Source organism: Python bivittatus, unplaced genomic scaffold (genome assembly GCF_059951505.1).
Source record: "Python bivittatus isolate LINGU-HERP-01145 unplaced genomic scaffold, Pbiv_v1 ctg000570_np1212, whole genome shotgun sequence".
Taxonomy (NCBI): Eukaryota; Metazoa; Chordata; class Lepidosauria; order Squamata; family Pythonidae; genus Python; species Python bivittatus.
In genome coordinates this window covers 25,552,363-25,576,943 of record NW_028277097.1, presented here as the reverse complement: position 1 = coordinate 25,576,943, position 24,581 = coordinate 25,552,363, and the positions used below count along the sequence as shown (strand labels likewise).

At 47.4% G+C, this 24,581-nt stretch overlaps 1 protein-coding gene across 3 annotated transcripts; it reads right to left on the bottom strand.

Annotated features, from left to right (window-relative positions):
- Window positions 1-162: 162 nt before the first annotated feature.
- ARHGEF39 (Rho guanine nucleotide exchange factor 39) lies at window positions 163-23,217 on the bottom strand. 3 transcript variants are annotated; one of them, XM_088152620.1, is made up of 10 exons: window positions 22,558-23,217; window positions 21,375-21,473; window positions 16,363-16,457; window positions 14,545-14,665; window positions 14,123-14,241; window positions 13,276-13,346; window positions 12,949-13,077; window positions 2,793-3,022; window positions 2,473-2,561; window positions 163-2,188 (listed from the first exon to the last, which is right to left on the bottom strand). In XM_088152620.1, exons 1-10 carry the CDS (start codon window positions 22,705-22,707, stop codon window positions 2,143-2,145), a joined length of 1,149 nt encoding a protein of 382 aa, XP_088008746.1. In that variant the 5' UTR covers window positions 22,708-23,217; the 3' UTR covers window positions 163-2,142. The 3 variants fall into 3 exon arrangements, with proteins under 3 accessions (XP_088008746.1, XP_088008747.1, XP_088008748.1); XM_088152621.1 differs by lacking the exon at window positions 21,375-21,473 and having other exon boundaries at window positions 14,123-14,298; window positions 22,558-23,215; XM_088152622.1 differs by lacking the exon at window positions 21,375-21,473 and having other exon boundaries at window positions 22,558-23,211.
- Window positions 23,218-24,581: the final 1,364 nt, after the last annotated feature.

Here is a 24,581-nt window from a genome sequence, read left to right as displayed (position 1 = left end):
TTCCCCACCTACAGCCACTTTTCCTTTTGGAAAGTTAAAATTAATATAGTACATAACTTAAATGTAGCATTCTTTCATTCAATTTGTGTGACTGCCCAGAGTCACTTAAGTGAGATGTACAGCTATACAAATCAAATAAATAAAATCCTGAGGGAAAAACATGAAACATTTATTGTATTGAATATTTATTATATCGTTTTGTATTGCACAATTTTTAAAAAGCATATTACTTTTAAAATACTTGAAGCAGCGTGAATTTTGATAACATAAAATTGGAATTCTGTGCCCATGTTCATGGAATCCAATCTCATTTAACATACTAACTTTTGGGGAAATGAGTAGGATGAACCTGCAAGCCTTTGTTCTTACTAACTGCTTGTTATTTTTTGACTGGTCAAACTCGGATGTAAGCAGCGTGGCAAAGAGACGGTGTCTAGAAGTGCATGGACAGCCTTAAGGAGAATGACATCTCCAGTAGAATTTACTGAAAAAAGGGAAGGACAATATTACAAAGGAGGAACTTGTGTGGGACAAGTTCTCTTGAAACAGTAGGAACTTTCTTCTCTCCTTTTAAGCCCGTCAGTGTAAAACACCAGAACATTTTATGTGTCTCATTTCCCTCAAGTGTCTCTGTAGTTCCAGGCTTATGGTACAGAGATGCGCGCACACTCTTCCCCCAGTCTAGGGTGCCTGTCCTCTGCCATCCACAGAAGACTGAATATTCCTAAAGTGTTGCTGTGACAAAAGGATATAGCTGTTCCACTGGAAGATACACTGAGTACCAAAATCTGGCAAATGTAATGACTTCTTTCTGGCTAGTTCTCATAGCTATTTCTTCCCATGATCCTTTTTTTTTTTTTTAAACTAATGATTATACTATTAGGCTGTCTTTAAGTCGTCACTAACATTTTCCTAACGCAAAAAAAGCATGATTTCACATATCGCAAACATTTTAAAATCAAAATACATCATGCATAAACTTGAAAATCAATTGCATGTTCAGAACACATTTATTCCTTTGAGTTATAAAACTCTGCCTTCCCTCTCCATCCTCTCCTACAATTTTCAGCATTTCAGGCTGCCTCACTGCAGGCAGTCCCAACCTACTGGGGGTGCAGTCAGTGAGGGAAAGGCTGGCTCAAGTGGACTCTATATTCGGGCGTTGCAGAACAAGGTACGTCTGAAAGTTAGCCTTTGGTGATTTGCTTATTGCCTCTACTCAGTTTAGAATCAATAGGGAAACTTAATGTAGAAGTTGTTATTTTGCTGAGATAATTTCTACACAGTTAATAAGCCACCATAAACAATCCTTCCTTCCCTGAAAAAATGGAATCTCTTATCTAAAATTTGAGGACCTGAAAGATCTCCCCCACCCAAATCCCACAGCTAGTAAAGAAGATTCAAAAGTGATAGGCATTCTTAATACCTACCGAGAATGGGATTACTGCAATACCAAACTTTGTCTACGTTTGGGGTTCTGACTGCAGAGCAGTCACGGTACAGAATTTGAAAGGGTCTAAAGCAGCAGTTTGTCAGCCCTAACTCTTTTGAAATCCTTATGTACTGGTGGAATTGAACCGTTGGGTAATTAACTTCCAGAAGATGCAGCCTCAAGGGGCTGCCATTACTCTCATGTTTTTAAAATCCACTGAGTTCCAGTCCGGAAGTATTCCTACCTTGACCAGCTAAACTAATCTCACAGTAGAATGCACAAGGAAAAACCACCATTGTTTATATGGCCATTAGACTAAAATAGATTTTTAGATCCCATTGTGCCAGTTCCATGGGTGTGGAAAGTAGTTTGCACTAGAATCTTAAACACTTCCACCCCACTGTCTTAATGGGGGCTGGTCAAAAAGTTGGTCAAAGGGGGCTCCCTGTCGGTAGGTTCAATAAACAGGACTGTTCTGGAGGCAGCAACTTGTGATGATGGAGCCTCCAAGAAGGAAAGGACTCTTCCTAGCACCCTGCTACTCTGGACTGAATGAAAAGGGAACCGAACCAAGAATAGAGCCATGTTAGGGTTATGCCTGGAAGTTAGGCTTCCAAAGGAGGGTAGCCCTGATGTCTGCATTTTGGAAGGTTCCCGAACAGCTTCCAGGAAACACAGGTCTCTGCTGCTTGCTGCAGAATCCAGCTGGGTCACTCAACCTTCTGGGAAGGTGGGCTGGCACTGACTTGCAGCTCTCTGTAGGTAGAGAGAAACAATCTTAATGCCTTCCCTTGAACCGGAGCACAATCTCTGGGTCTGCTCAATGAGAGACTGTTTTAGACAGATGTCCGTTGAAGAGTCAGTGGCTGTAGTGAAGGAGTTGAACTGGGCGAGCCTCAGACTCTCATACAGCTATGATACTAGGCAACATCAGCGTAGTCACCGTCTCAGCCTAATCAACCCTTGCTGGGTTGTAATAAGTGATTCCATAAATGTTATTCTGAGCACTTTAGAGAAGAGGTAGGAGGGGTGTAGTCTACCTGATAGCAGCCACTAGATTCTGGTGCCATTTGTCAAAGTCGTCCTGATCACAAGACATCAACAGTAACTTTTTCTGTGGGAAGGAGAGCTGAAAAGGGAGAAAGTCAGAAGGGTAGAAGGCTACTCTGTGGCCAAAAGAGTTCAGAGTTCACTCAACCCAGACTCCCTGGCCAGAGAGTTATATCAATGCTTGCCATCTCTTCTTGGCACTAGCCACAGTTGTACCTCCCACATTACTACTAATTGTAGATCGGCCATGGGTTTCAGGGGAGAGGAACCAGCCCACTTGTGGAACTTGGAGTTGGGGAAGAGTACTTACACTGAGCAGCCCTCCTTGACTCTGGGTGTGCCCAAACACCTTCTCTACAACGCAGTGACTGAGAGGGTAAACTGCCTGGCACGTAAACTTGTGTGAATTCCAGGGGTGGAGTGGGTGGCAAGGCTTTGTTAACAACAAGATATCAGAGAAAAGGAAAAACATCCTGTGCTGCATTTCCTTTCCCTTGGAGGGTACCACCATCAGCCAGCCTTCCTGGAGATACCAGCGCCCTGCATGGTAGAAGCACAAAAACCCAGGAACTTATTAGGGGAGTTCTGAAACCATCTGAGGTTTGTCAGTGACACCAGGTGTGTGTTTCTTTGGGAACTGCAGAGGGATCAACACCAATAGCTGAGGCAAGCCACTGGCACATGAATCCAAATCTCAGCCTGCTGACTTCAAAAAATGCTATGAGACAGAATTATTTTATTTCCCAGCAATAGCTGGGTTCTTAACATGTTGGAAGAATTACTTTAAACTCCATTTTCCTCAGTCTTGGAGGAAAACATCAACATCTGAAGATATATACAAATGCGAAGTACAAATGAACAGAATTTACAATAGGAAACACAGTATTGTATGATAAAATCACAGTTCTAGAGACGGAGACCAGCACCGTTCAATATACCCCTCTATACCTTTCTATCCTTGGAAATCACTCTTGCTTCTGCCATGTACATACATACGTACCTTGCCTTTTCTTTAAACTTGTGGCCTCTTTTTCAGGATCTCACCACTTTCTCAGTCTTCCCCTTCCTTTTGATCCATTCACTCTTCCTTTGTGTACTTTTGCCATTTCAGTCTCGTTCATTTTCTCTCCTCTTATGACCAAGTCACCAACATACAGTACTTCTTTCATGCTGATCACTCGCTTTTTTATTCAAACCACATTCATTCAGTACCCATTCATTCTCAACTCTGTCTTTCATTGCTTTAACACACAAACACCTTAAGTACCCCATTCCCATTGTGTTCAATTGACTTTTTTGTTTCCTGTCTTTGTTTCCTGTCTTTGTTTCCTGTCTTTACACACTAACAAAGTGGATTAAAGTGTGCTTTTATATATATATATATATATATATATATATATATATATATATATATATTTCAGCTATTTTTCATTCTTTTGACTAATATTTCTTGCAACAGACCACATACTGCCAGCATTTGCATGTCTTGACATTTTTCAGTCTACTTTTCTCATCCTTCGTAAACATCATACCAAGGTACACATATTCAGCTACATGCTATAGAGGTATTTTTCCCATATAACTTGTAACCGTTTACTCTATTTTCCCTGTCAAACCCTAACTTAATTTTCAGGTCCACGCTCCTTGTTACATCACATAATCTAACATTTGGGGTAAATCATTTGGGTTCTCAGCCAACAAAATTGCATCATCTGCAATTAAAAGTGCATGCATGTTCATATCCCCAACCCACATAAGTCTAACATCACCATGAGCATTCCCTCCATTTTGTCCATAAATACATTAAAGGTGGTATTTTACATCCTTGCTTTACTTGGCTGGACCACTGGCTATACATTCCATTTGTTCTCACATAGGTTTTACTTCCATCATATATCTCACTTACTGCACTCAGCAATTAACATTCAATTCCATCTTTATCATATGCCTACTCTAAATTAACATACAATAAACTTTGTTTCTCATACACGTCTCAGTGACCTGCTGAAGAACAAAAAGTCTGCCTGCATACTTCCTACCCAACCTAAAGCCATACTGCAGTTTCAGTTTTTGTTCGCTGCCGTCTCTCGTACCTTTGCAATCAGAATTCTGTTGAAAACCTTCCCAGGCAGCTCCCAATTTAATACCCTGCAGTTTTTACACTCAGTCTTGCTAACTTCCTCTTGTCTCTTTCTCTTGTATAAAGGGACCGATGGTAGCTTTCTTCCAATTGCCAGGTACAGATGCAGTTTTCACAGACAGCTTAAAAATATGTCAAAACCATTGCACAAGCAAACCACACCCATACCATTTCTCCAGCTATGTAATTTATACCTGCAACTTCATTATTTTTTCAAAATTCTTACAGAGTTGATGACTTTTTGTCAATTATTTCTTGGACATTAACATATCATTCATTTCAATTCCATACTTCAGCATATTTTTAATCTATTGCCATGTTTCAACATACTAACAGCACTTACAACTTATTTTTCATTTTTACAGGATACTAATATATCATGAATTTTAATTTTACACTTTGACATGTTACTGTCATTCCCCTACAAATCTCTAAAATACCTATGCCAGATTTCTAGCATGTTTTTAAATCATGAATTGTAAACGCTCATTTTTCTAAGCAGGTACTCACCAAGCAATCACTATTTTCATTCATTCTTGGTTCTCCAAATGATCCAGTTACTTGTTCTGTTCTTTCATGACTCATTCCCACCCCTTCATCATCACCTATGCAATACTTTTTCTCCTAGATCACATTGATTCATAATGTTGTATGGTTTTTCCCAAAACACATCCCAGGTTCTTCCATTCTCACCATTCACTGGGACATCACCTACAACTATCCCCCTTTTATGCAACCATAGCACTATATATTACATCAATTCATATCTTCTGACACTTAAATGCTGACTTCCCCCCACAGAACAAGTTTTAGTAAGATCATAAGAGAAAGTATTCTAGGAGAAAGTATGTTGCCATCCTTAATTGCATGATTCCCTTCTATGCTAATGTCACTTCGTTTGGACTGGTGAGTTTGGCGCACGTGACCCAGTAGGTCACAAGCACAACCAAAACCTAGTTTTACCCCAAGCATCCTCCCGCTATTCTGTGCAAGCTAGAATTTTCCCTTGTAAGCCACAGCTCACCAAGTAGGACCTATATACTGTAAGTCTACTGACACCTACTCCGGATATGGGACAGTGCTTGGACTTGCCGAGGGTAACATTCTGGTCACTCAAACAGGGATCTGATAGTAAAGGGTTAACTCCACCTCTTCTGAGCTGAGTCTTTTGCCATTCTACTATTCCAAGGTGCATTGGTTTCATCCGAAACTAGTTTAACCATTTTTTAAAATCAAATTCCCTGTAATGCTGATTAAAAAAAAAACTTGCCCCGGCAGAGGATGTAAACTAAAATGTATAAAAACAATATTTACAAAAACAAAAGCACCCCCCCCCCGCCCCGCATGAGGCAGGTACTGCTTTAACTTCTTGTTTCCAGTATCATAAATAGTTGATGTCTTACTATGAAATGAAACTGTTGGGCTCACCTTTTGGAGACCAGAATGGTATGTATGTATGTAATGTATGTATGTAATGTATGTATGTATGAATGAAACTTATCCCTGCCCATCTCCCCCCAATGGGGGACTGTGGGCGGCTTACAACATATTAAAACAACAAATAAATATACAGTTAAAATTTATAAGAGAACACATTTACACAGAATAAAAGGAAAAGGAAAAATCCAGGAGGCCGATGGAAGCAACACCAGACCTCTAGGGGGCCAGCCAACCCCATATCTGATGACCTCCCTCCCCACCCCAGGCCAGATGGCAGAGCCAAGTCTTCAAGTCCCTCCAAAAGGCCGGGAGTGAGGGGGCCTGTCTCAGCTCCGGGGGCAAAATGTTCCAAAGGGCGGGGGCTACAGCAGAGAAGGCCCGCCTTCTGGACCCCGCTAGTCAGAGTTCTTTTGCTGAAGGGGTCCAGAGCATGCCCCCTCTGTGTGATCGGGTGGGACGGGTTGAAATCGTGGGGGAGAGGCAGTCCCTCAGGTAGCCTGGCCCCATGCCATGTAGGGCTTTAAAGGTGATAACCAACACCTTGAATTGGACCCGGAAGCAAACCGGTACCCAATGCAGCTCACGGAGCAATGGTGTTACATGGGTCCTTCTTCGGACCCCAAAAATAGCTCATGCAGCTGCATTCTGGACCAGCTGAAGCTTCCGGATACTCTTCAAGGGTAGCCCCATGTAGAGCACATTGCAGTAGTCTCTCTGGGAGATAACAAGGGCATGAGTGACTGTTCAAAGGGCATCCCGATCCAGGAAAGGGCGTAACTGGTGCACACCCCGGAGCTGTGCAAAAGCCCTCCTGGCCACGGCTGCCACCTGCTCTTCGAGCAGGAGCCGTGAGTCCAAGAGGACCCCCAAATTACGCACTGGGTCTGTCTGGGGCAGTGCTACCCCCATCCAGCACCAACGATGACAACGTCCCGGATACAGAGAAGCCATTAACCCACAGCCACTCCGTCTTACCAGGGTTCAGCTGGAGCCTGTTGTTCCCCATCCAGACCCTCACAGCCTCCAGGCACCATGAGAGGGCGGTCACGGCATCACTTCCCTCACCAGGGATGGAGATGTATAGTTGAGTATCATCAGCATACTGATGATACCTCATCCCATGGTGACGGATGATCTCACCCAGTGGCTTCATACAGATGTTGAAAAGGAGCAGAGAGAGAACCGAACCCTGTGGCACCCCACAGAGGAGGGGCCGAGGATGGGACCTCTCGCTCCCCATCACCACTGATTGGGATCCGCCCTGGAGAAAGGTGAACCAGCACAGCACCGTGCCACCCACCCCCAAGTCCCTGAGCCGTCCCAATAAGATACCGTGGTCGACAGTATCGAAAGCCGCTGAGAGATCAAGGAGAGCAAGGAGGGTCGCACTTCCACCATCCCGCTCCCGCCAGAGATCATCCATAAGTGCGACCAATGCCGTTTCCATTCCATAGCCCGGCCTGAAACCTGACTGATAAGGATTCAGATAATCCGTTTCCTCCAGAACCCTTTGGAGCTGTGATGCTACCACTTTCTCAACCACCTTCCCCAAAAAGGGGAGGTGGGAGGCTGGATGGAAATTGTCCAGTATGGTAGGATCCAGGGAGGGCTTCTTGAGGAGGGGGTGCACCAATGCCTCTTTAAAGGGCGCTGGAAACACTCCCTCCTGCAAGGATGTAGTAACCATCCCCTGGATCCAACCACGTCACCTCCCAAGCTGCTTTCACTAGCCAGGAGGGGCATGGGTCCAGATGACAAATGGTGGCCCTCACAGTCTGGAGGATCCTGTCCACTTCCTCAGGAACAACAGGATCAAACCATTCCCAGATAACTGGGCAAGAACAATCCCCTGGTATCTCCCCAGACCCCGCACCATGCTCGGAGTCTAACTTGGAACAAATCCGAGAGATTTTATCCTGCAGGTGCTCTGAGAACTCCTCCATGTGGCCCTGCAAATGAATCTCCAGATCCCCCTTACCAAGGAGGGATCTAGTGATCCCAAACAGGGCCGCTGGGCGGCACTCTGCAGATGCGATAAGGGCGGAGAAGTATTGGCGCTTCGCCACTCTTATCGCCACAATGTAGGCCTTAATGGTAGTTCTAACCTGTGTTCGGTCAGATTCGGTCCGTGTCTTCCTCCAGCAGCACTCTAGACGTCTCTTGGCCCTCTTCAGCACCCTCAACTCCTCCATAAACCATGGGGAGTGTCGGGGCCAATGTGGCAAGAGAGGTCGCATGGGTATCCTACAGTAACCGCAAGCATCATTCTCAGTTGCCCACAAGAAAGGGATCTACTTCAGTAGGGCCTGGGGTGCCGGTGGGGATAAACTGTAAGGCACCTTCTGCAGTACAGAGCACCCAGAGGCCACAACTGAGGAAGCAAATTTGTCTGTATAACAGATCCTAATCCCCTCTAGTTGCAGCCCTACTCAGGTCTACCCACGGGATCCCTCCTGGCATGGCAGTTCAGGTAGCTACTCCTCTGATAGAGTTGGCTGTGTTGCCAAGGGGGTTCTTTGTTGGTGGCAAAGAAGGCAGCATGTTGTATTCACAGGTAATGGTGCGTGGTTGGGAGGCAGGGACCAAAGACTGCAACCCCTAAAAAAGCTATGCATGTATGGGTGCCCAGGTCCAGTGGGATGGAGCCCAGACTGAAGGACTGTCTGTCATAGAAACAAATTGTAACAAAGATCCTCCACCATTATCTCCAAAAAAGTAACTTACAAAGGAAACAACTGCCATAAATTTAGTGCTTACATCGAGAGCGCTTCCGCAATGGGGGGGAGGGCACTGTGGTTCCATTCCATCCCCACCCCACAATTCCAGTTTGCATCGCAACCCTGTGCCACGTTGGAGATGCTCCTGATCTCATCTCAATGCCTGGAAGCTGTGAGAGCTTGGATGGGACAGAGGTAGTTGAACCTGAATCCTGGCAGAACTGAGTTGCTGTTTGTAGGACTCTCAGTCCAGAAGCGTGGTGCAAAGGAGCATTTTGACATGCTGATGCTCAGGGTCTGCTTTTGGCTTTTTTTTTTCACAGCCAAAGCTCAGCCCAGCTCAGCCCAGCAGCCAGGCCAAGCACACCTTGTCAGCAGTGGGAGCAAGAAGATGACGAAGGTCAGCTGGGGTGGTAGAACACAGAGTGACAGGGGTCTTGGAGTGCAAGGTGGTGAGGGTGGCTAGGACTGGGCTGGGGCTTCCTGGGGCGTGGTAAGCAGCCCCAGAGCCGCACGGTTCTGGGGCTGCTTGCCACCCCACAAGGCAGGGGGCAGGGCAGCCAAAAGGGCAGAGATGGGGGAGATAGGTGGCGGGGGAGATGGAGGCAGTCCCTTACCTTTCTAGGGTCAAGGCTGGGAGGGACCAAGCCCGGAATGGCTTGGATTGGGTACTCATTTAACGACCCACAATTCTCGGTTAACAGCAGCAACTGGGACTGCTGTCACCAAGTGATGCAATCATGTGACATCTCACATTATGACCGCATTGCTTAGCAATGGAAATTCCAGTCCCGATTGTGGTCATAAGTTGAGGACTACCTGTAATTATTAGTGCAGTGGTGCCTTGGATTCAAAGAGGAAAAGTTGCTTTGGACTCAAACAGCACAGAAGTACAGAGTATACACATATTAATTGTGGGCAACTCCTTAAAGCAACTTCTTTTGCCAGGATCTCAACAGCTGTGGCATGATCCTGCAAAAGATCTATTTGGTTTAAAGAGTTGCCCGTAGGTACTACACAGTGCGCGGCAGCACTTCAAAGGACCTTCTCCCTTCAAATCCAGAGTGCTGTGCAGCCCTAAAGTTATACTTTGGTTGGTAGAATCTAAAATTGCCTTTCTCTTTTCTTGCACCCACATCACATTGTTGATTCAGTTTTCAATCAATCATTATTGCAGAATCTTTTTCACTAGTATGGTTCACCTCATCAAGTATCCTTTATTCTATACTGTCCATTTGATTTCTGATTACTAAGTAAAGAACTTTGCAAAATAGGGCTGAATCTTCAATGGGGAACCTCTGATGAGCACTCTTAAATAGATGTTCAAGGCAATCTGATATCCACCTAATCATCGTGCTCCCCAGCCCACATCTACCCAGTTTGCTAGTAGAAATGTCAAGTGTACTTTGTTAAATTCATTGCTGAAATCAAAATATATTGTTTTAGGATATGCTCTAGAGTCTCCTCAGGTATTTCTGTTCTATAGTTTCCGGAGTCTTCCTTTCCTTCTTACTGAAGTTAGAGGCACTTGCCTTCCTCTGGTATCTGGGCCCTTCATCCATTCTCCAGGCTTTCTTGAGGCATACAGTTGAGCCAAGCAATGCCCTAGGATGCCATTCATCTCACCCTGCAGACCTAAATTAATTCCAGGTAAAGAAGTATCTCTTCAATGTATTTCTATCAGCTTCCATCCTGCTCCTCTTTTAATGGTGCACAAAATGGGAAATATGTTTTGTTTCAGAACCAAAAACAAACCATCCCATTCCAGATGTTCTGACGAACTGTTCTGGATTGGCCCAAGTTTCACAGAAACAAAACCCAGACAAAACAAACTTGAGATCCTGAATTGATTTCACAAGGTCTGTAGGGTAAGGCTGGAACATGTCATCCCCTCTGTCACCCTCCTTCTCCACATGGACTATGTGCTGGCCCACTTTCTCTCCATCTTCCCAGCCCCCTCCCTTGCACTCTGTGCAGAATACCTCATAAGTCCTCCTGCCAATTTTCTCTCTCCCCATCTGCCAACAATATTTATTTATTTATTTATTTAGTAGACTTATCCCCGCCCACCTCCCCCCAATGGGGGGCCCTGGGCGGTTTACATCAAATTAAAACAAATAAATACATAATTAAAATTTATAAAAAAGATATCCACCAGTTCCATTGTCAAGCAAACCCTTCAACCTTGGTTGTTTTCCATTCCCCTTTTCCCCACTCCCTTCTGCTCAGAACAACCACTTCTGTCCATACCTGGAACAAAATAGACCAAAACATCCAAATATGCCTGGCTTGGCTTGAGCACTGCCCACCCAAATACAGCTGCTCCATATATAGAAGGGTTCAGGCCCAGAACATGTGTATCGCTAGCACTCCTCACAACTACATGGCAAAAAAAATCACCCAGCTCTGAGACAAAATAGGCACTTTGTTGCTATTTGGTACAGGTAATCCTCAACTTACAACCATTCATTCAGCGACCGTTTGAAATTATGATGGTGATGATTTTCCCACACCCATCTAAGTCTGGCAGGTAACACACTAAGAGCAACAGTTTTTTGGTTCCCAACCCCATTAACTGGATCAGGAAGCACCCCAAGCTCTGTTCAAAACAGACTGTAACTCTAAATTCAGAGTGGCTATCTCCACAACCAGCAGCACATACATCTAGTTCTACTTTCAGCTGTCTATGCAACACCTTTCCCCCTTTAACCCAAGGGTTCTGAACAGTGCAGAAACCACTCTGAAGATAAACATTGCTCAACCAGTGCTCCACTTCCCACATCTCCCACTGGCTCCCCAATAGTCACAGAGTGATGCCATTTGTTATTTTGCTTCTACCTCTTTACAGGTAGTCCTCACTTAACGACAGTTCAAAATTATGACAGCCTTGGAAAGAGTGCTTTACGGCCTGGAAAGCACTTCCAGCCATTGTAAAACATTGTGCTGCCCCCACCCACTCCCAGTCACATAGCCACATTTTGGGCACTTGGCAACCAGCTTGCATTTATGACCGGTTACCAAGCGCCCCGTGATCACGTGATCGCCATTTGCAATCTTCTCTGCCAGTTTCCCCATTGGAAGCTGGCAATGGAAGGTGAGCTCCATAATTGCCCAGAGCTCAAAGGTTTCCCCTCCCCTTTCAGCAGTGGTCAGGCACGGACCTCAAATCTTCAGGTGCTCTGTTCATCACTGAGAGAGAGGAGGAGAAAGAGGACAGAGCGAAAGTGCTTGTATGCTGAAGGATTTCAGCTTCGCACAGAGCTGAAATCCTTCAGCAGACAGCTCTTTCGCTCCGTCCAACGACCCAGGAAATTGCTTAACAACCACAACCAGGAATGCCCAGATTGCGGCCACTGAATGAAGCAGACACACAGGTGTCTCACTTAATGACTGCTTCGCTCAATGACCGAGATTCCGGTCCCAGTTGCCATCGTTAGGCGAGGACTACCCGTACATCATCATTTCATTGGTTGACCATTTGTGAAAGATGGTTGGTGTATGACCTGTGTAATTGGTGCACCTATCATTTGAAAGAGCTGCTGCTGAGTCCAAAGCCTGTGCAGTTGATTGCATGACTGGGCTGGGTAATTGGCCTTCCTGTACAGAGAAGCCAGGTAACTTTCCTCACCTGCTCCTGTTCTTTAAAAGATTTCCCCCAGAATTAAGCTAGAAGTCAGATTTCTTAAGGTTTAAAAAAGCACCAGAATGCTTCTTCTTTACCTATCAATTAGAATAATAAGTAAAGAAGTTGATTTTATTGTGTGTGTTTGGCCTTTTTTTTTTTTGGTGCCTTCGAGTCAATGTTGACTCCTGGCAACTGCTTGGACAAGCCCCTGAAGTTTTCTTGGCAAGGTTTCAGAAGTGATTTGCCCTTGCCTCCTTCCTAGGGTTGAGAGAGAGTGACTGGCCCAAGGTCACCCAGCTGGCTTCATGTCTAGTGGAACTAGAACTCCCAGTCTCCCGGTTTCTAGCCTGATCCTTAACCACTACACCAAACTGCCTCTCGTTTGGCCTTCAGAGGCTCCTTATTTTAGATTGTGATTTGACAATCCATTGCAGTATACTATAGTGTTAATTGCTGGTTTTATTCTGCGTCTGAACTGTGTTTAGTTATAGGCTCCTGATGACTGACCAGTGTGAGTACTTGACAACCAACACAGGGAACTCACCTGGAGCCAGCACCTGAGTCTTCTGTCCCTGGAGCCGTTTCTGAATCTGCCTCATCATTTCCAAGTTCTCACGGACACGAGCAATGTCCTGGACTCGGTGCAGGACCTCCAAGACAGACTTTAGAGCCCCTGCAAGTGACAACGTATCACCCAAGAGCACAGTAACTTCCTCTCCTGGCTAGGTAACAGGGAGGAGGAGAAGAGCCACCACCGCAAAATGTGGTCAGGCAAGAATCTGTGGTCTCAGCTGCTGTGATCAAGAGCTGCACAGCTGAAGACTCAACTTCGGGAGCACAGTGCAGGGCTTGCCAAAAGTTAAAATCCTACCTTGAAGTTGATCAAATCCAGAGCTCTCTGGGGGAGTGTACTCCACCAAATCTTGCAGCAAGTGCCTATACCTGCCAGACAGATATCAGAGGCAGAGGAGATTGATTGATTGATTTATACATTCAATTTATTCTCTGCCCATCTCCCCCAATGGGGAACTCTGGGCAGCTCACAAAGTATATAATCCTAATACCATTCTTAACGGTGACTAACAATTATTACAATTACAATTACAAATCTACAGTGATGTATATTACACTGCGTGACCAGCAGTGGTCACTAGGGAGTCACAGCATATCCGGGCTTTTCCTCCTCCGTAGATCTTTCTCGCCGCTCGCATCGATCATCGCTTGTGCCGGTTGCGTTCGGAGTTCGGTCCAGCACCGGTATTTTGCTCCCCCGTGCAGCACTGCTGGCTCCTCCCACCAAGATGGGAGTCCCCATTTATCTACTCCCAGATGGAATTGCTTTCGAACTGCTGGGTGGGCAGAAGCTGGGACGAGTGACGGGAGCTCACCCCGTCCCACAGAGCCGGGCCCGGACCGCTGGAGCACCGACCATTTCTGACCGGCAAACTCCAGCATCATTAAGCCCTGTGCCACCGTGAGACACAAGCAATTACCTCTCAATTGCCTATCAAAGATCCCAGCCTGCCCCACCCGCATCTCCAGCTCCATCCCACCCTGCAAACCCAGCAGAAGACCGCAGTGAGACTTCTTCTGCCATGGCCCCCAGCATCTTCTCTCTGGAGTTCGGAGAGGAGTGGTGGGTCAGCATCCCCTTGCAGGAGGGCTTCCCTCCTGGAGAAGAGAGACTCAGCTCTGGGGAAAGAGCTTCTGCCACTTACTGATGGAGCCTTTGCAGGGGTAGCGGCAGCAGCTCTTCCAGCCGGTGACCTTTAAGCTCTGGACGGGATTCCTGAAGCTTCTTGAAGCGGGAAAACACTCTGTTCTTCCTTACCAGTTTCTGCAGATGCAGCCCAGCGATGGGGAGAAGCAGGAAAGGGTGACCGGCCAGCAAGTTCTGAGAACAGATCCCCAACCCCATCTCCATACCAAGGTCTTGGGCAAAAAGCAACCCAAGGATGCTCCTGACTGCCAAGAGCAGATTGCTGGAGGAACAAAGGGGGGGGGGGAGGCTGGGCATAGAGCCCTGCCCCCCCCCCCCCCCCAATTTGACCTGCTAAGTCACCTGCAGTAGGCAATAAAGGCAGTGTCATCAGCCACAATTCAGAGTCTGACTCTGACTCTGATTCTGACAGGCAAGTACCTCCAGCGTGTTCTGGGCCTGTTCCAGATTCTCTGCGTAGCGGACATAGAACACCAGCTGGTGGCAGAAACCCTCTAGTCCAAGCGCAAAATGGCCCCTTGCCAGGTGAAAAAGGAGCGTCCTGCGGGCAAAGAGAGGAGCCTTGAAGGAAACGGCCAGGACCAGAGGCCTTTTCCCACCCACCCAGAGGCCATCCCAGGCAGCTGCCTGACAGGACAAAGGTTAAGGCATAAAGAGAAGCAGAAACTGCTCAGAGGTCCAACTTCTTCCACTCAGTCTACCCTGCTTCCTTGTGAGTTTCTTAGCTGAACCTGACCAACTACGCTTGCTTTAAAGAAAAGGCCATTTAACACCTTTCAAGGCAGAATCTACCATCTGACGGAAGAAAGCACACCCCTCCTCAGCCAGCCACTTTGCGCCTGCCTCTCTGCAGTTGGTTTCCTGCAAGTCCCATTCAGCTCAGATGGAGGGGGGGGGAGTGAAGTTTATACAGGGCTGAGCTAAACCAGTCAGTCCACACATCCCCCTCTCCCATTACCTGATAAGGATCCTTCAAGGAAGGAAGGAGCTGAAGGCACTGGGTGAAGCTGAGCCAAGAGCAGCAACCAGCAGCTGGCCAGCAGGTGCCCGTGTAAAGCAAACAGCCAGGATGAAGTCACTGGTACTGAAACTGGACCCAACAAATCCACCAGTGGAAGATAGATGCAGAAAGACCAAAGCTCCAGGAGCCAACAAGGGGAAGAAAGCCACTGGAGGGGTCCCAAGCAACTGCAGCCACCAACAGGCAAGCATGTTAAAGGCCCAGCTACGACCACCCAGAAGCAAGGGAGAATGCCCCTCAGTGCCCAGCCTACTGAGGTCATGCAAGACAGAGTGGGTGGGAAGGTAGAAGGCTCAGAAGCAGCAGCCCCATCCAGATTAAATGGGAGAACAGATTGGTTTATTTGAAAAGAGATGTAGTAGTAAAATACACTGTACTTAAAATACAAAACCGGAGTACATGGAGAGACTGTAGAAGAACTTAAAGTAGAATTAGATCAGAAATAGGATAGGGCAATCTAGACCAAAAGTAAGGGTAAGAGAAACAAATCCAAATCCTTATTTTGCCGCTTCTTTTGGTGATAAAAATCTTTTTTGATTGGCACTCTCAACTTCTTGTCTGGTTCTGGCACTACTTCCACAAAAGATCTGGCAAAAAGTCCCATTGAACTCATTTGCCTTCAAGCAGCCACAGCCCCCAAACCCTGCACTGGTGTAATTCCTCCCTGGGGAGAGTTTCTGGCACCCCTCAAACACTTCTGTTCTCCACAAAGGGAAGGACCCTGAATACTGTATTCCAGACAGACGGATTCTTTTCCAGATGGGACTTTACTTGCTGCTCCTGGTGGGCTGGAGGAAGATCTAACTGCTTCCATTTTAAAGGATGTGAAAGTAAGTAGCCTTAAAAAACACAAAATGTGGGCTAACTCCAATCACTGCATGAAGGTGTTTGGCTAAGGAATCATGTACGTTGTATGCATTTCTTGTCATGTGAAAAACAAAATCCTTAACTAATTTACAGTTCTGCAGCTTTAGTTTTTCAAGCCATATCCGGCACATAACAGCTCTAGCCTACACATAGCAGCATCCAGATAATACTGTGATAGAGTGTTCTTGTAGTGCATAAATCACTACGACATTGGTTGTGAACGCTCAGTTTTCAGTTTATAGGAATGGATGAATTACAAGGAGGAAGGCAGATGAAAGCACATCATTCTCGCCCCCCGCCCCCCACAAACCTGCACCAAGGCCACAATCTTTCTTTACTTTTAATCTTACCGGCTGGCGGAGCAGATGGATTCCCAGGATCCAAAGAGAGCCTTGTGGACTTCTGGCTTCAAGGTCCCCTTGGCCTTCAAGATGACCACAAAGTACTGAAAAGGGACATACTACCATTACTGTCTAGTTGCAGCTGAACAAAACATTCCTGTTTTCACTCTTCCCACAGCAAGGAAAAAATCAGGCTTTGTCGGACAACCACACTTTGGCTCTTTACCTTAATACTACTGTTTAGTCAAATGCATCTCAAAATAGTTTACACAGTGCATGTAGGTGATGCAAGCAACAGTATCTTGCAAGGAAAACTTAAGATTAGAGACCCTGTCTTAAACAGAATTACTTGAACATGCTTGAGGCAAAATTGGGCTTTGGTTATGCTATGGCATACTAGCCAAAATGTGCTAAGCTGACTAGTTGTCTCCTTAGAATGCTGCATGCAGCATAGGTACAACTAAGGCTGGTAACTTATTTAATTATATTTCAAATGTGTCACCACCCATCTCACTGTGGAGTGACTGGGCGGTTTACAATAAAAATAGAATAAACATTAATTAAAATAGATAAATATTAATTAATTAATTAAAATATGTTAAAACACACTTCCTTTATAATACTTCCAAGAGGCAGATGTTAATTAGGTGTTAACAAACTCAGGGAGCATCATCACGGTGCCAGCCATACCCAGGGTCGATTGTATTTTTTCTCACCCCAAGCAAGTTGGCAGAGCCAAGTCTTCAATTCCCTCTGAAAAATTGGGAGGGTAGGGGCCCGCCTCACCTCTGGTGGGAGAGTATTCCATAGGGTGGGGGCAACAGCAGAGAAGGCTCTCCTCCTAGGACCTGCCAGTCGACATTCTCTCACTAACGGGATCTGCAACATGCCTTCTCTGCCAGACCAGGTAGGACAGGTTGATGTAATGAGGGTGAGATGGTCCCTCAGGTAACCTGGACCCATGCTATGTAGGCCTTTAAAGGTGATAACCAACACCTTGAATTGGACCCAGAAACAAACTGGAATCCAGCGCAGCTCCCACAGCAAAGGTGTTACATGTGCCCTCCTTGGGGCATCCAAGATTGCCTGCAAGGCTACATTTTGAACCAGCTGTAGCTTCCGGATACTCTTCAAGGGTAGCCCCATGTAGAGTGCATTGCAATAGTCTAAACGAGAGATGACCAAGGCGTGAGGCCTGATCCAGGAAAGGGCGCAACTGGTGCACAAAGCAAAGGCCCTCCTGGCCATGACTGCCATCTGCTCCTCAAGCGGGAGCTGTGAGTTCAGGAGGACCCCCAGGTTACGCATCTGGTCTGTCTGGGGCAGTGCTACCCCATCAAGAACCAAAGATGGTAAACCTCCAGATACAGAGGAGCCCCAACCCACAGCCACTCCGTCTTACCAGGGTTCAGCTGAAGCCTGTTGTTCCCCATCCAGACCCCCACAGCCTCCAGGCACCGCGAAAGGGTGGTCATAGCATCACTCAAATCACCTGGGATGGAGATGTATAACTGGGTATCATCTGCATATAGATGATACCTCACCCCATGGTGGTGGATGATCTCACCCAATGGTTTCATGTAGATGTTGAAAAGGAGCAGGGAAAGTACTGAACCCTGCAGCACCCCACAAAGGAGGGGCCATGGGCCGGACCTCTCACTCCCTATCAACACTGATTGGGACCGGTCCTGGAGGAAGGAGGCGAACCAGCACAAGACTGTGCCACCCACCCCCTACTCCCCGAGCCGACCCAAAAGGATACCATGGTTGATGGTATCGAAACCCACTGAGAGGTCAAGAAGAGCGGGGGTAGATGTACTACCCCCATCCCGCTCCCGCCAGAGATCATCCATGAGTTTGACCAATGCTGTTTCCGTCCCATATCCGGACCTGCAACCTGACTGGAAGGGGTCCAGATAATCTGTTTCATCCAGTATCCTCTGGAGCTGCAACGCCACCACCTTCTCAACCACCTTCCCTAAAAAGGGGAGGTGGGAGACTGGATGAAAATTGTCCAGGATGGTGGGATCCAGCGATGGTTTCTTGAGGTAGGGGTGTACCAGCGCCTCTTTAAAGGCCGCTGGAAACACTCCCTCTATCAAGAATGAATTCACCATTGCCTGGACCCACCCACACGTCACCTCCCGAGCTGCCTTAACCAGCCAGGAGGGGCTTGGATCTAATTGACAAGTGGTGGCATTGACAGCCCAGAGGACCCTGTCCACTTCCTCAGGTCCAACAGGGTCAAACTGTTTCCAGATAACAGGGTAGGTAATACCCCAGGCATCTCTACAGGCCATGCCACACGCTTGGTATCCAACTGGGAACGTATCCGAGCGATTTTATCCGCCAAATGCCCAGAAAACTCCTCTAGGCAGCTCTGTAGGTGGGTCACTGGGCCCACCTTTCCCAAAAGAGATCGGGTGATCTTAAACAGGGCCGCTGGGCGGCGTCCTGCAGATGCAATAAGAGTGGAGAAATGTTGACGTTTCGCCGCTCTTACCACCACAAGGTAGGCCTTAACAGCGGCTCTAGCCTGTGTTTGGTTGGATTCGGTCCTTGTTTTCCTCCAGCGGCGGTCTAGATGTCTCTTAATCCTTTTCAGAACCCTCAAGTCCTCTGTAAACCACGGGCAGCATCGGATTTGATGGATCAAGAGAGGTCGCACAGGCGCAATCTTGTCCAAGGCCTCAGGCACCTTATTCCAGGTGGTGGCCAGGGTCTCTGCTGGACCATGCAGCAGATCCTCAAGTATAGTCCCCAGCTCCCTCTGGAACCCCACTGGGTCCATCAGTCGCCGGGGGCGGACCAATCGAATGGGTCCTGCCTCCCTGTGGAGGGGGGTGGCATAGGAGAATCTCAAGGCTACCAGGGCATGATCAGACCAATACAGGGGGAACAGATGCAATTCCCCCTTCAGATCACGCTGCCACTGCTCCGACAAGAAAACCAAGTCCTGTGTGAGGCCGCTCTCCCGAGTCAGGTCGCGAATAATCTGGGACGGGCCCGTGGCCGCCATGGTGGCCATGAACTCCCCAGCTGCCTCCCAGGGATGGCAAATTGAAGTCCCCCAGCACCACGAGTCTGGGGAACTCCACCGCCAGCCCTGCGACGGCCTCCAGCAGCTCAGGCAGGGAGGTTGCTACGCAGCAGGGAGGCTGGAACAGCAGCAACCACCCCAGCTGTTCTCGCGAACCCAGCTTCAGGAACAGGGTCTCACAACCATCCCTTGTGGAGCAGAGCCCCTGAAGGCCAACAGTGATTCCGGGATGACAACAGCTACCCCTCCTCCCCTACCCTAGGTTCTCGGCTGGTGCCAAACTGTAAACCCAGCTGGGCACATTTCCAAAAGGGGCACACACACACCCCGCTTCAGGGCCCAGCCAGGTCTCGGTGATACATACCAGGTCAGCCCACTCCTCAGTGATCAAATCACCAAGAAGGGGGGCCTTGTTATTAACTGATCTGGCATTAAGCAGCAGCAGCCGAAAGCCAGGGCCTCCACAGGTCTGCTGTCCAGGGCCTGGGTCTGAGTCCAGAGGGCCAGAACATGCTACTGGTAGTAAACAGAGTGCCCCACCCTCTGACTCCCATCATAACACCCCCTCCCATCACCACCTGAATAGTATGACCCACCCTAAACCCCCCAGAGCCTCCAATTCCCCCCAGTTCCAGGCCTCTGGCTTCCTTAGTCAGGGGACCCTCCATCCAAACATACATTAACAATCACCCAGTCAATTAAATTAGTCAATCAGGGGTGGTAGTGTGCTCCCCCACACTCCAGCTGCCACTCTCGGCGCTGTAGGAGCCTTACCTCTCAACCCCTTTGCACACCATGCCCCCCACACTGACTGCTCTCACTGGTCGGTGGGGGAGAACACTCACACCCTCACCCACACATTTCCACATCCACCCGCAGACTCCCTCCCTGTCTCTCACCCTAGGGAAACCTAGTGAAAACCTCAACTGACCAAGGCCACGATGGGCAGTGGAAGTCAAGTCCATGGGCCCATTTGGTGAGGACCATGGTGTTTGTAAGGTTCTAACTCAGGACATACAAGTAAACAAATTACCATTTAATTTAATTTAATTTAATAAATAAACATAAGAACATGAATTACCAAATGAAATGCAAGAAATCAAAATAGATATGTGTGTCTATGACATTAAGGGAGAAGAAAAATATGTAATAGATCTAAACAAAGGAAGACTGATCTTGTGAAATTGTGAAAGAGATTCAAATCCAAGCTTTGATTATTTGTCTTAGCAAATCTAATTTTTTTTTTTTTAATTAGAAAGCAATTGTTAGGGAGAACAGGAACACACCAAGTTCCCCAATTTGGTGAAGTCCCCAGTGTTTCAATGGTACGCAGTACTTTACCTTAATCCTAACTGTATCCATTAAAATATTTGCAGGCTTCAGCAATCCCTGAATATTATTTTATTACCATAGTCCCTTCTTTATATGTACACACTCCAGTTTCAAGTTCTCTGCCCTGTCCTTGCAATTTGCTAACTTCATCCCATATCCACATTGTTTCTCAAGAAACTCTGACAGCTCAGCATGTCTTAATAGAGAGAATGAACAAAATAATTGCAAAATAAATACAGAGATACCTCGGGATACGAGCTTAATCCATTCTGTGACTCTGGGCGTATCCCGAGTTGGTCGTAACCCGAAGGAAATTTCCCCATAGGGTTCAATGTAAATCCGGTTAATCCGTTCGGCCCTCCAAATTTGGTCGCACCCCGAAGCAAATTTTCCCATAAGGTTCAATGTAATTACCGTTAATCCATTCTGGCATCCGCGGACCACACATCAGGGGCGGGAAAAGGGCCGGGCGCGCCGCGGCGCAAAAACAGCCAGGCGTGGCGCAGCGTGAAAACAGCCGGGCGCCACACCACGCGGCGGAAAAATGGCCGCGGACCACGTGTCAGGGGCAGAAAAATGGCCGCGGACCACATGTCAGGGGCAGAAAAATGGCCGCGGACCATGTGTCAGGGCGGAAAAATGACCGTACCCTGAGGCGGAGTTCGCACATCGAGGTAAATTTTTGCGGCCGGAGCTGGTCGTAACCCGAAAAGTTCGTTAGTAGAGGCGTTCGTATCCCAAGGTACCACTGTATATGAAAAAAGAGTGAATGTTTCAAAAGGAAGGAGAACACTGAGAATGTCATAGGTGGGTGGAATTGAAGAGGTCCTGAAAAAGAATGAACTGAGAAGTTTAAAGTACCAAAAAAAAAAAAAAATGCATGAAGTGGTAGAGACAAAGATGGCTTGCAAAAATAGAGAGGTAGAGTGAATGTTGTTGGTACATACCTCCCTTTGTCTCCCTTCTGTAATGTATCTCTTCAGATAGAATATCGCCTAACCAACATAAGTCCAGTGAACATTGTTCAGGATTTGGGCCAGCTCCTGGACTGCTCTGTCACCTCCACCCTCCACTCTAAAAGGATCCCCTCTGAAACATGGGGGTGGCCCCCGCTGTAGGCTCCTGCTCTTTCCAGCAGGAATATTTTTGGACCTTTCAAAGTAAGGGGGGAGTGCATGTGAAAGAGAGAGAGAAAGATACTGCTGCTATTACAGTTTCTTCCTGTTGCTTTATTTTCTGTTTTAAACATTTCAGTAAACTGCTGTTTTCAGTTGCCTTACATAAGTGGAAGTAAACTTGTACTGTATTAGACATAAATGCATTTATTTACTTGTGCAACTTACATGTTACTTCATTTCCAGAGACTCCATTTCCAGTTTTAATAAAGATTAAAAACAAGTATCAATTAACTCAATTATAATCAATGTCCACTCACCCTTTTGGGGTAGTGTGGTCTTACTCATCCCCTACTGTTTCTCTGAGGAGGCATGTTTAACAGCTCCCGGAAAATGCAGTTCGGAAGTGTGGCTTGGAAACCTGCGGGTCCGCTGTTCCAAAGGAGAGGTCCCTAAACACGGGGCGCTCACTCGGGGTGCGCCCTCAGCAAGGCCTCTCTCCTCCCTGATCTCCCTGGGTGGGTAGAGGCGTCTTGACATATCCTTCCCCGCACCATGGTTGCACCACGCGCTTACCCCCAGACGCCTAGTTAGCAGGCTAGCTCGAGCGTGGCTCCGGGTGGTAAGGCCCCGCAGCCCAGCGGCCCCGCAGAAAGTGGCGCGGGAGCGTTCCGCCCCCCCCCCCGGCCTGCGGCCACGCGCCCGGCGCATCCTCACCGTAGCCACTCCTTCGAGCTGCTCCAGGTATTTCCCTTCGCTCTGGAGCAGCTCCTCGGCTCTCCTGTGGCGCTTTCGCTCCCAGCCGGCTCTCCGCTCCTGCGCAGGGCTGCAGCTGTGCCCAGGAAGGCCCGGAGCCGCGGCGCTCATCAGGGACGTGGGGCGGAGGCCTAGTAAAGCAGAAGAGGTCCCCGAAGAGTCACCGCAGCTCGCAGCAACCTCGGCTCTGCCCGGCGCTCTTCTCCGCGCGCCAGCCCGGGAAGGCGGTTCCGTCGCGGGCTCAGCTTTGGACTGGCCGGGAGCCCGGAGGAGGGTGACTGCCCGCGCCTGCGCCGCCGCCCTTCTCGGGTAAGGTAGCTGAGTCGGCCCGGAGCTGCGCCGCCGAGACTCCCGCCTGGCATTCAAACGGTCACCCAGCGCCGCCCCTTCCGGAGTCACGCCCGGAGCCGCCAGCGCGACGGCGTTGGGGCGCTCGGCTGCGGAGGGAGGGAGGAGGGAGAAGCGGCTGGGTTAGGGGTAGCCAAGGGGCGCCGGCCAGCTGGGCTACGGGTCTGGGCGGGCGCGACGGGTCTGGGCGGGCGACGGGAGAGCCCGGGGGCTCCGCGCGGGGGAGGAGAGGTCCTGGCGCCCTCCCGGCTGAGAGAAGGGGGAGGGGGCTCTAAGCTTTGCCGGCTGAACTCCAACCCACCTGCAGCCAGACCCGAGCTGGGGAGACGATCCAGCAGGGCCAGCCTCGCCTTCCCCTGGTTGTGCCCGTCTTGGTTTGAATGCGAGCCCCGTTGCCCGCCGGAGCGGCTTTGCTTTTCTGAACTCACTTCCTCGCTGCACTTAAATACCGGTTGGAAACTGAGCAAACTCAGGGAGGCAGTGAAGGACAGGAAGGCCTGGCGCAATATGGTTCATGGGGTCACGGAGAGTCGGACACGACTTAACGACTAAACAACAAAAAAAAAACCAAGCAAAGACCCTGAGAGCGGTGCGGAAAGCCCTCCGTTGCAACAGGGTAGCGAATCAGGCATGATTCAGATTCAGTCACAATGTGTACAATTGTTACTCCGGGTTTTGTAGAACAGAGTCAACGATAAATGAGCGGTTTTTCACGTTAGCTTTTCCTAAGATAATCAATACACTTATCTCTCTAAGAAACCGTGTCAGTAAATTGATGAAATCAGGAAGCCTCCAATCCCCAAATGTGTTATCTATAGAAAGCAATGATTCTGTGCCCCGATTTTTTGGAAGTTTATAACGAAGCTTTTAAAAATAATACTCTATTCTTCCGCTATCTTTTAATGAGGCCTATATAACTGTGACTTTGAAAGCTGACCAAGACCATGCTCTTTCTCCAAGCCATTGTCCAACTTCTCTGTTAAATGTGGATGTAAAAATATATTCAATGTTCTGTCCCCAGAAAAACTGCCTTCGGAGACCTTTGGGAGAAAGCAGCCTGAGCTGTCACCCGGCTGTTGTGTGTGTTTGTTTTTTTTATAATACTTTTTATTAAAGTTTTAAAATACAAAGATAAAAAATGAGTACAAATTAAGAAAAATATGAAAAAGAAAAAAAGAAAAAGAAAAAGTGCAGAGAGAGAAAAAAGGGGGAGGGAAAGGAGAAAAAATATAAAGAAAAAAGGTATATAAAGAAATGACTTCCTCCTTCATCAAGACAAGTACAAACAATTTCAGTAACTTATCACCTTCTCTAACATTTCAACCAAAGATCTCTTCATCCTATATCTCATCTTTTACCTATTAACAAATAATAAAGCCTCATCATTCAATCTTAATCAGCAAAAGTCTATTAAGTTACTAGAAATAACAAGGTATATATTTTAACCTTAAACAAATCAATTTCATTTTCCTTTACTCTACACAGTAACTTATCTTTTTCTCTAAAAATACAGCTAAAAAAACCTCTTCTTCCCATATCTTATATATATAAACAAATATTTAAAGCTTCGACATTCAAGCTTAATCAAGAAAAATTCCATTAAGAGCCTTCAGAAATAACAACATATTGAAATACTT

Coding starts and splice junctions, on each gene's coding strand:
- ARHGEF39 (XM_088152620.1), bottom strand. CDS start 22,707: ATGAGCGCCGCGGCTCCGGGCCTTCCTGGGCACAGCTGCAGCCCTGCG. Junction 21,474..22,557: donor AGCTCGAAGGAGTGGCTACG/GTGAGGATGCGC, acceptor TTTCATATACAG/TGGTACCTTGGGATACGAAC. Junction 2,189..2,472: donor AATCTAGTGGCTGCTATCAG/GTAGACTACACC, acceptor CTCTACCTACAG/AGAGCTGCAAGTCAGTGCCA.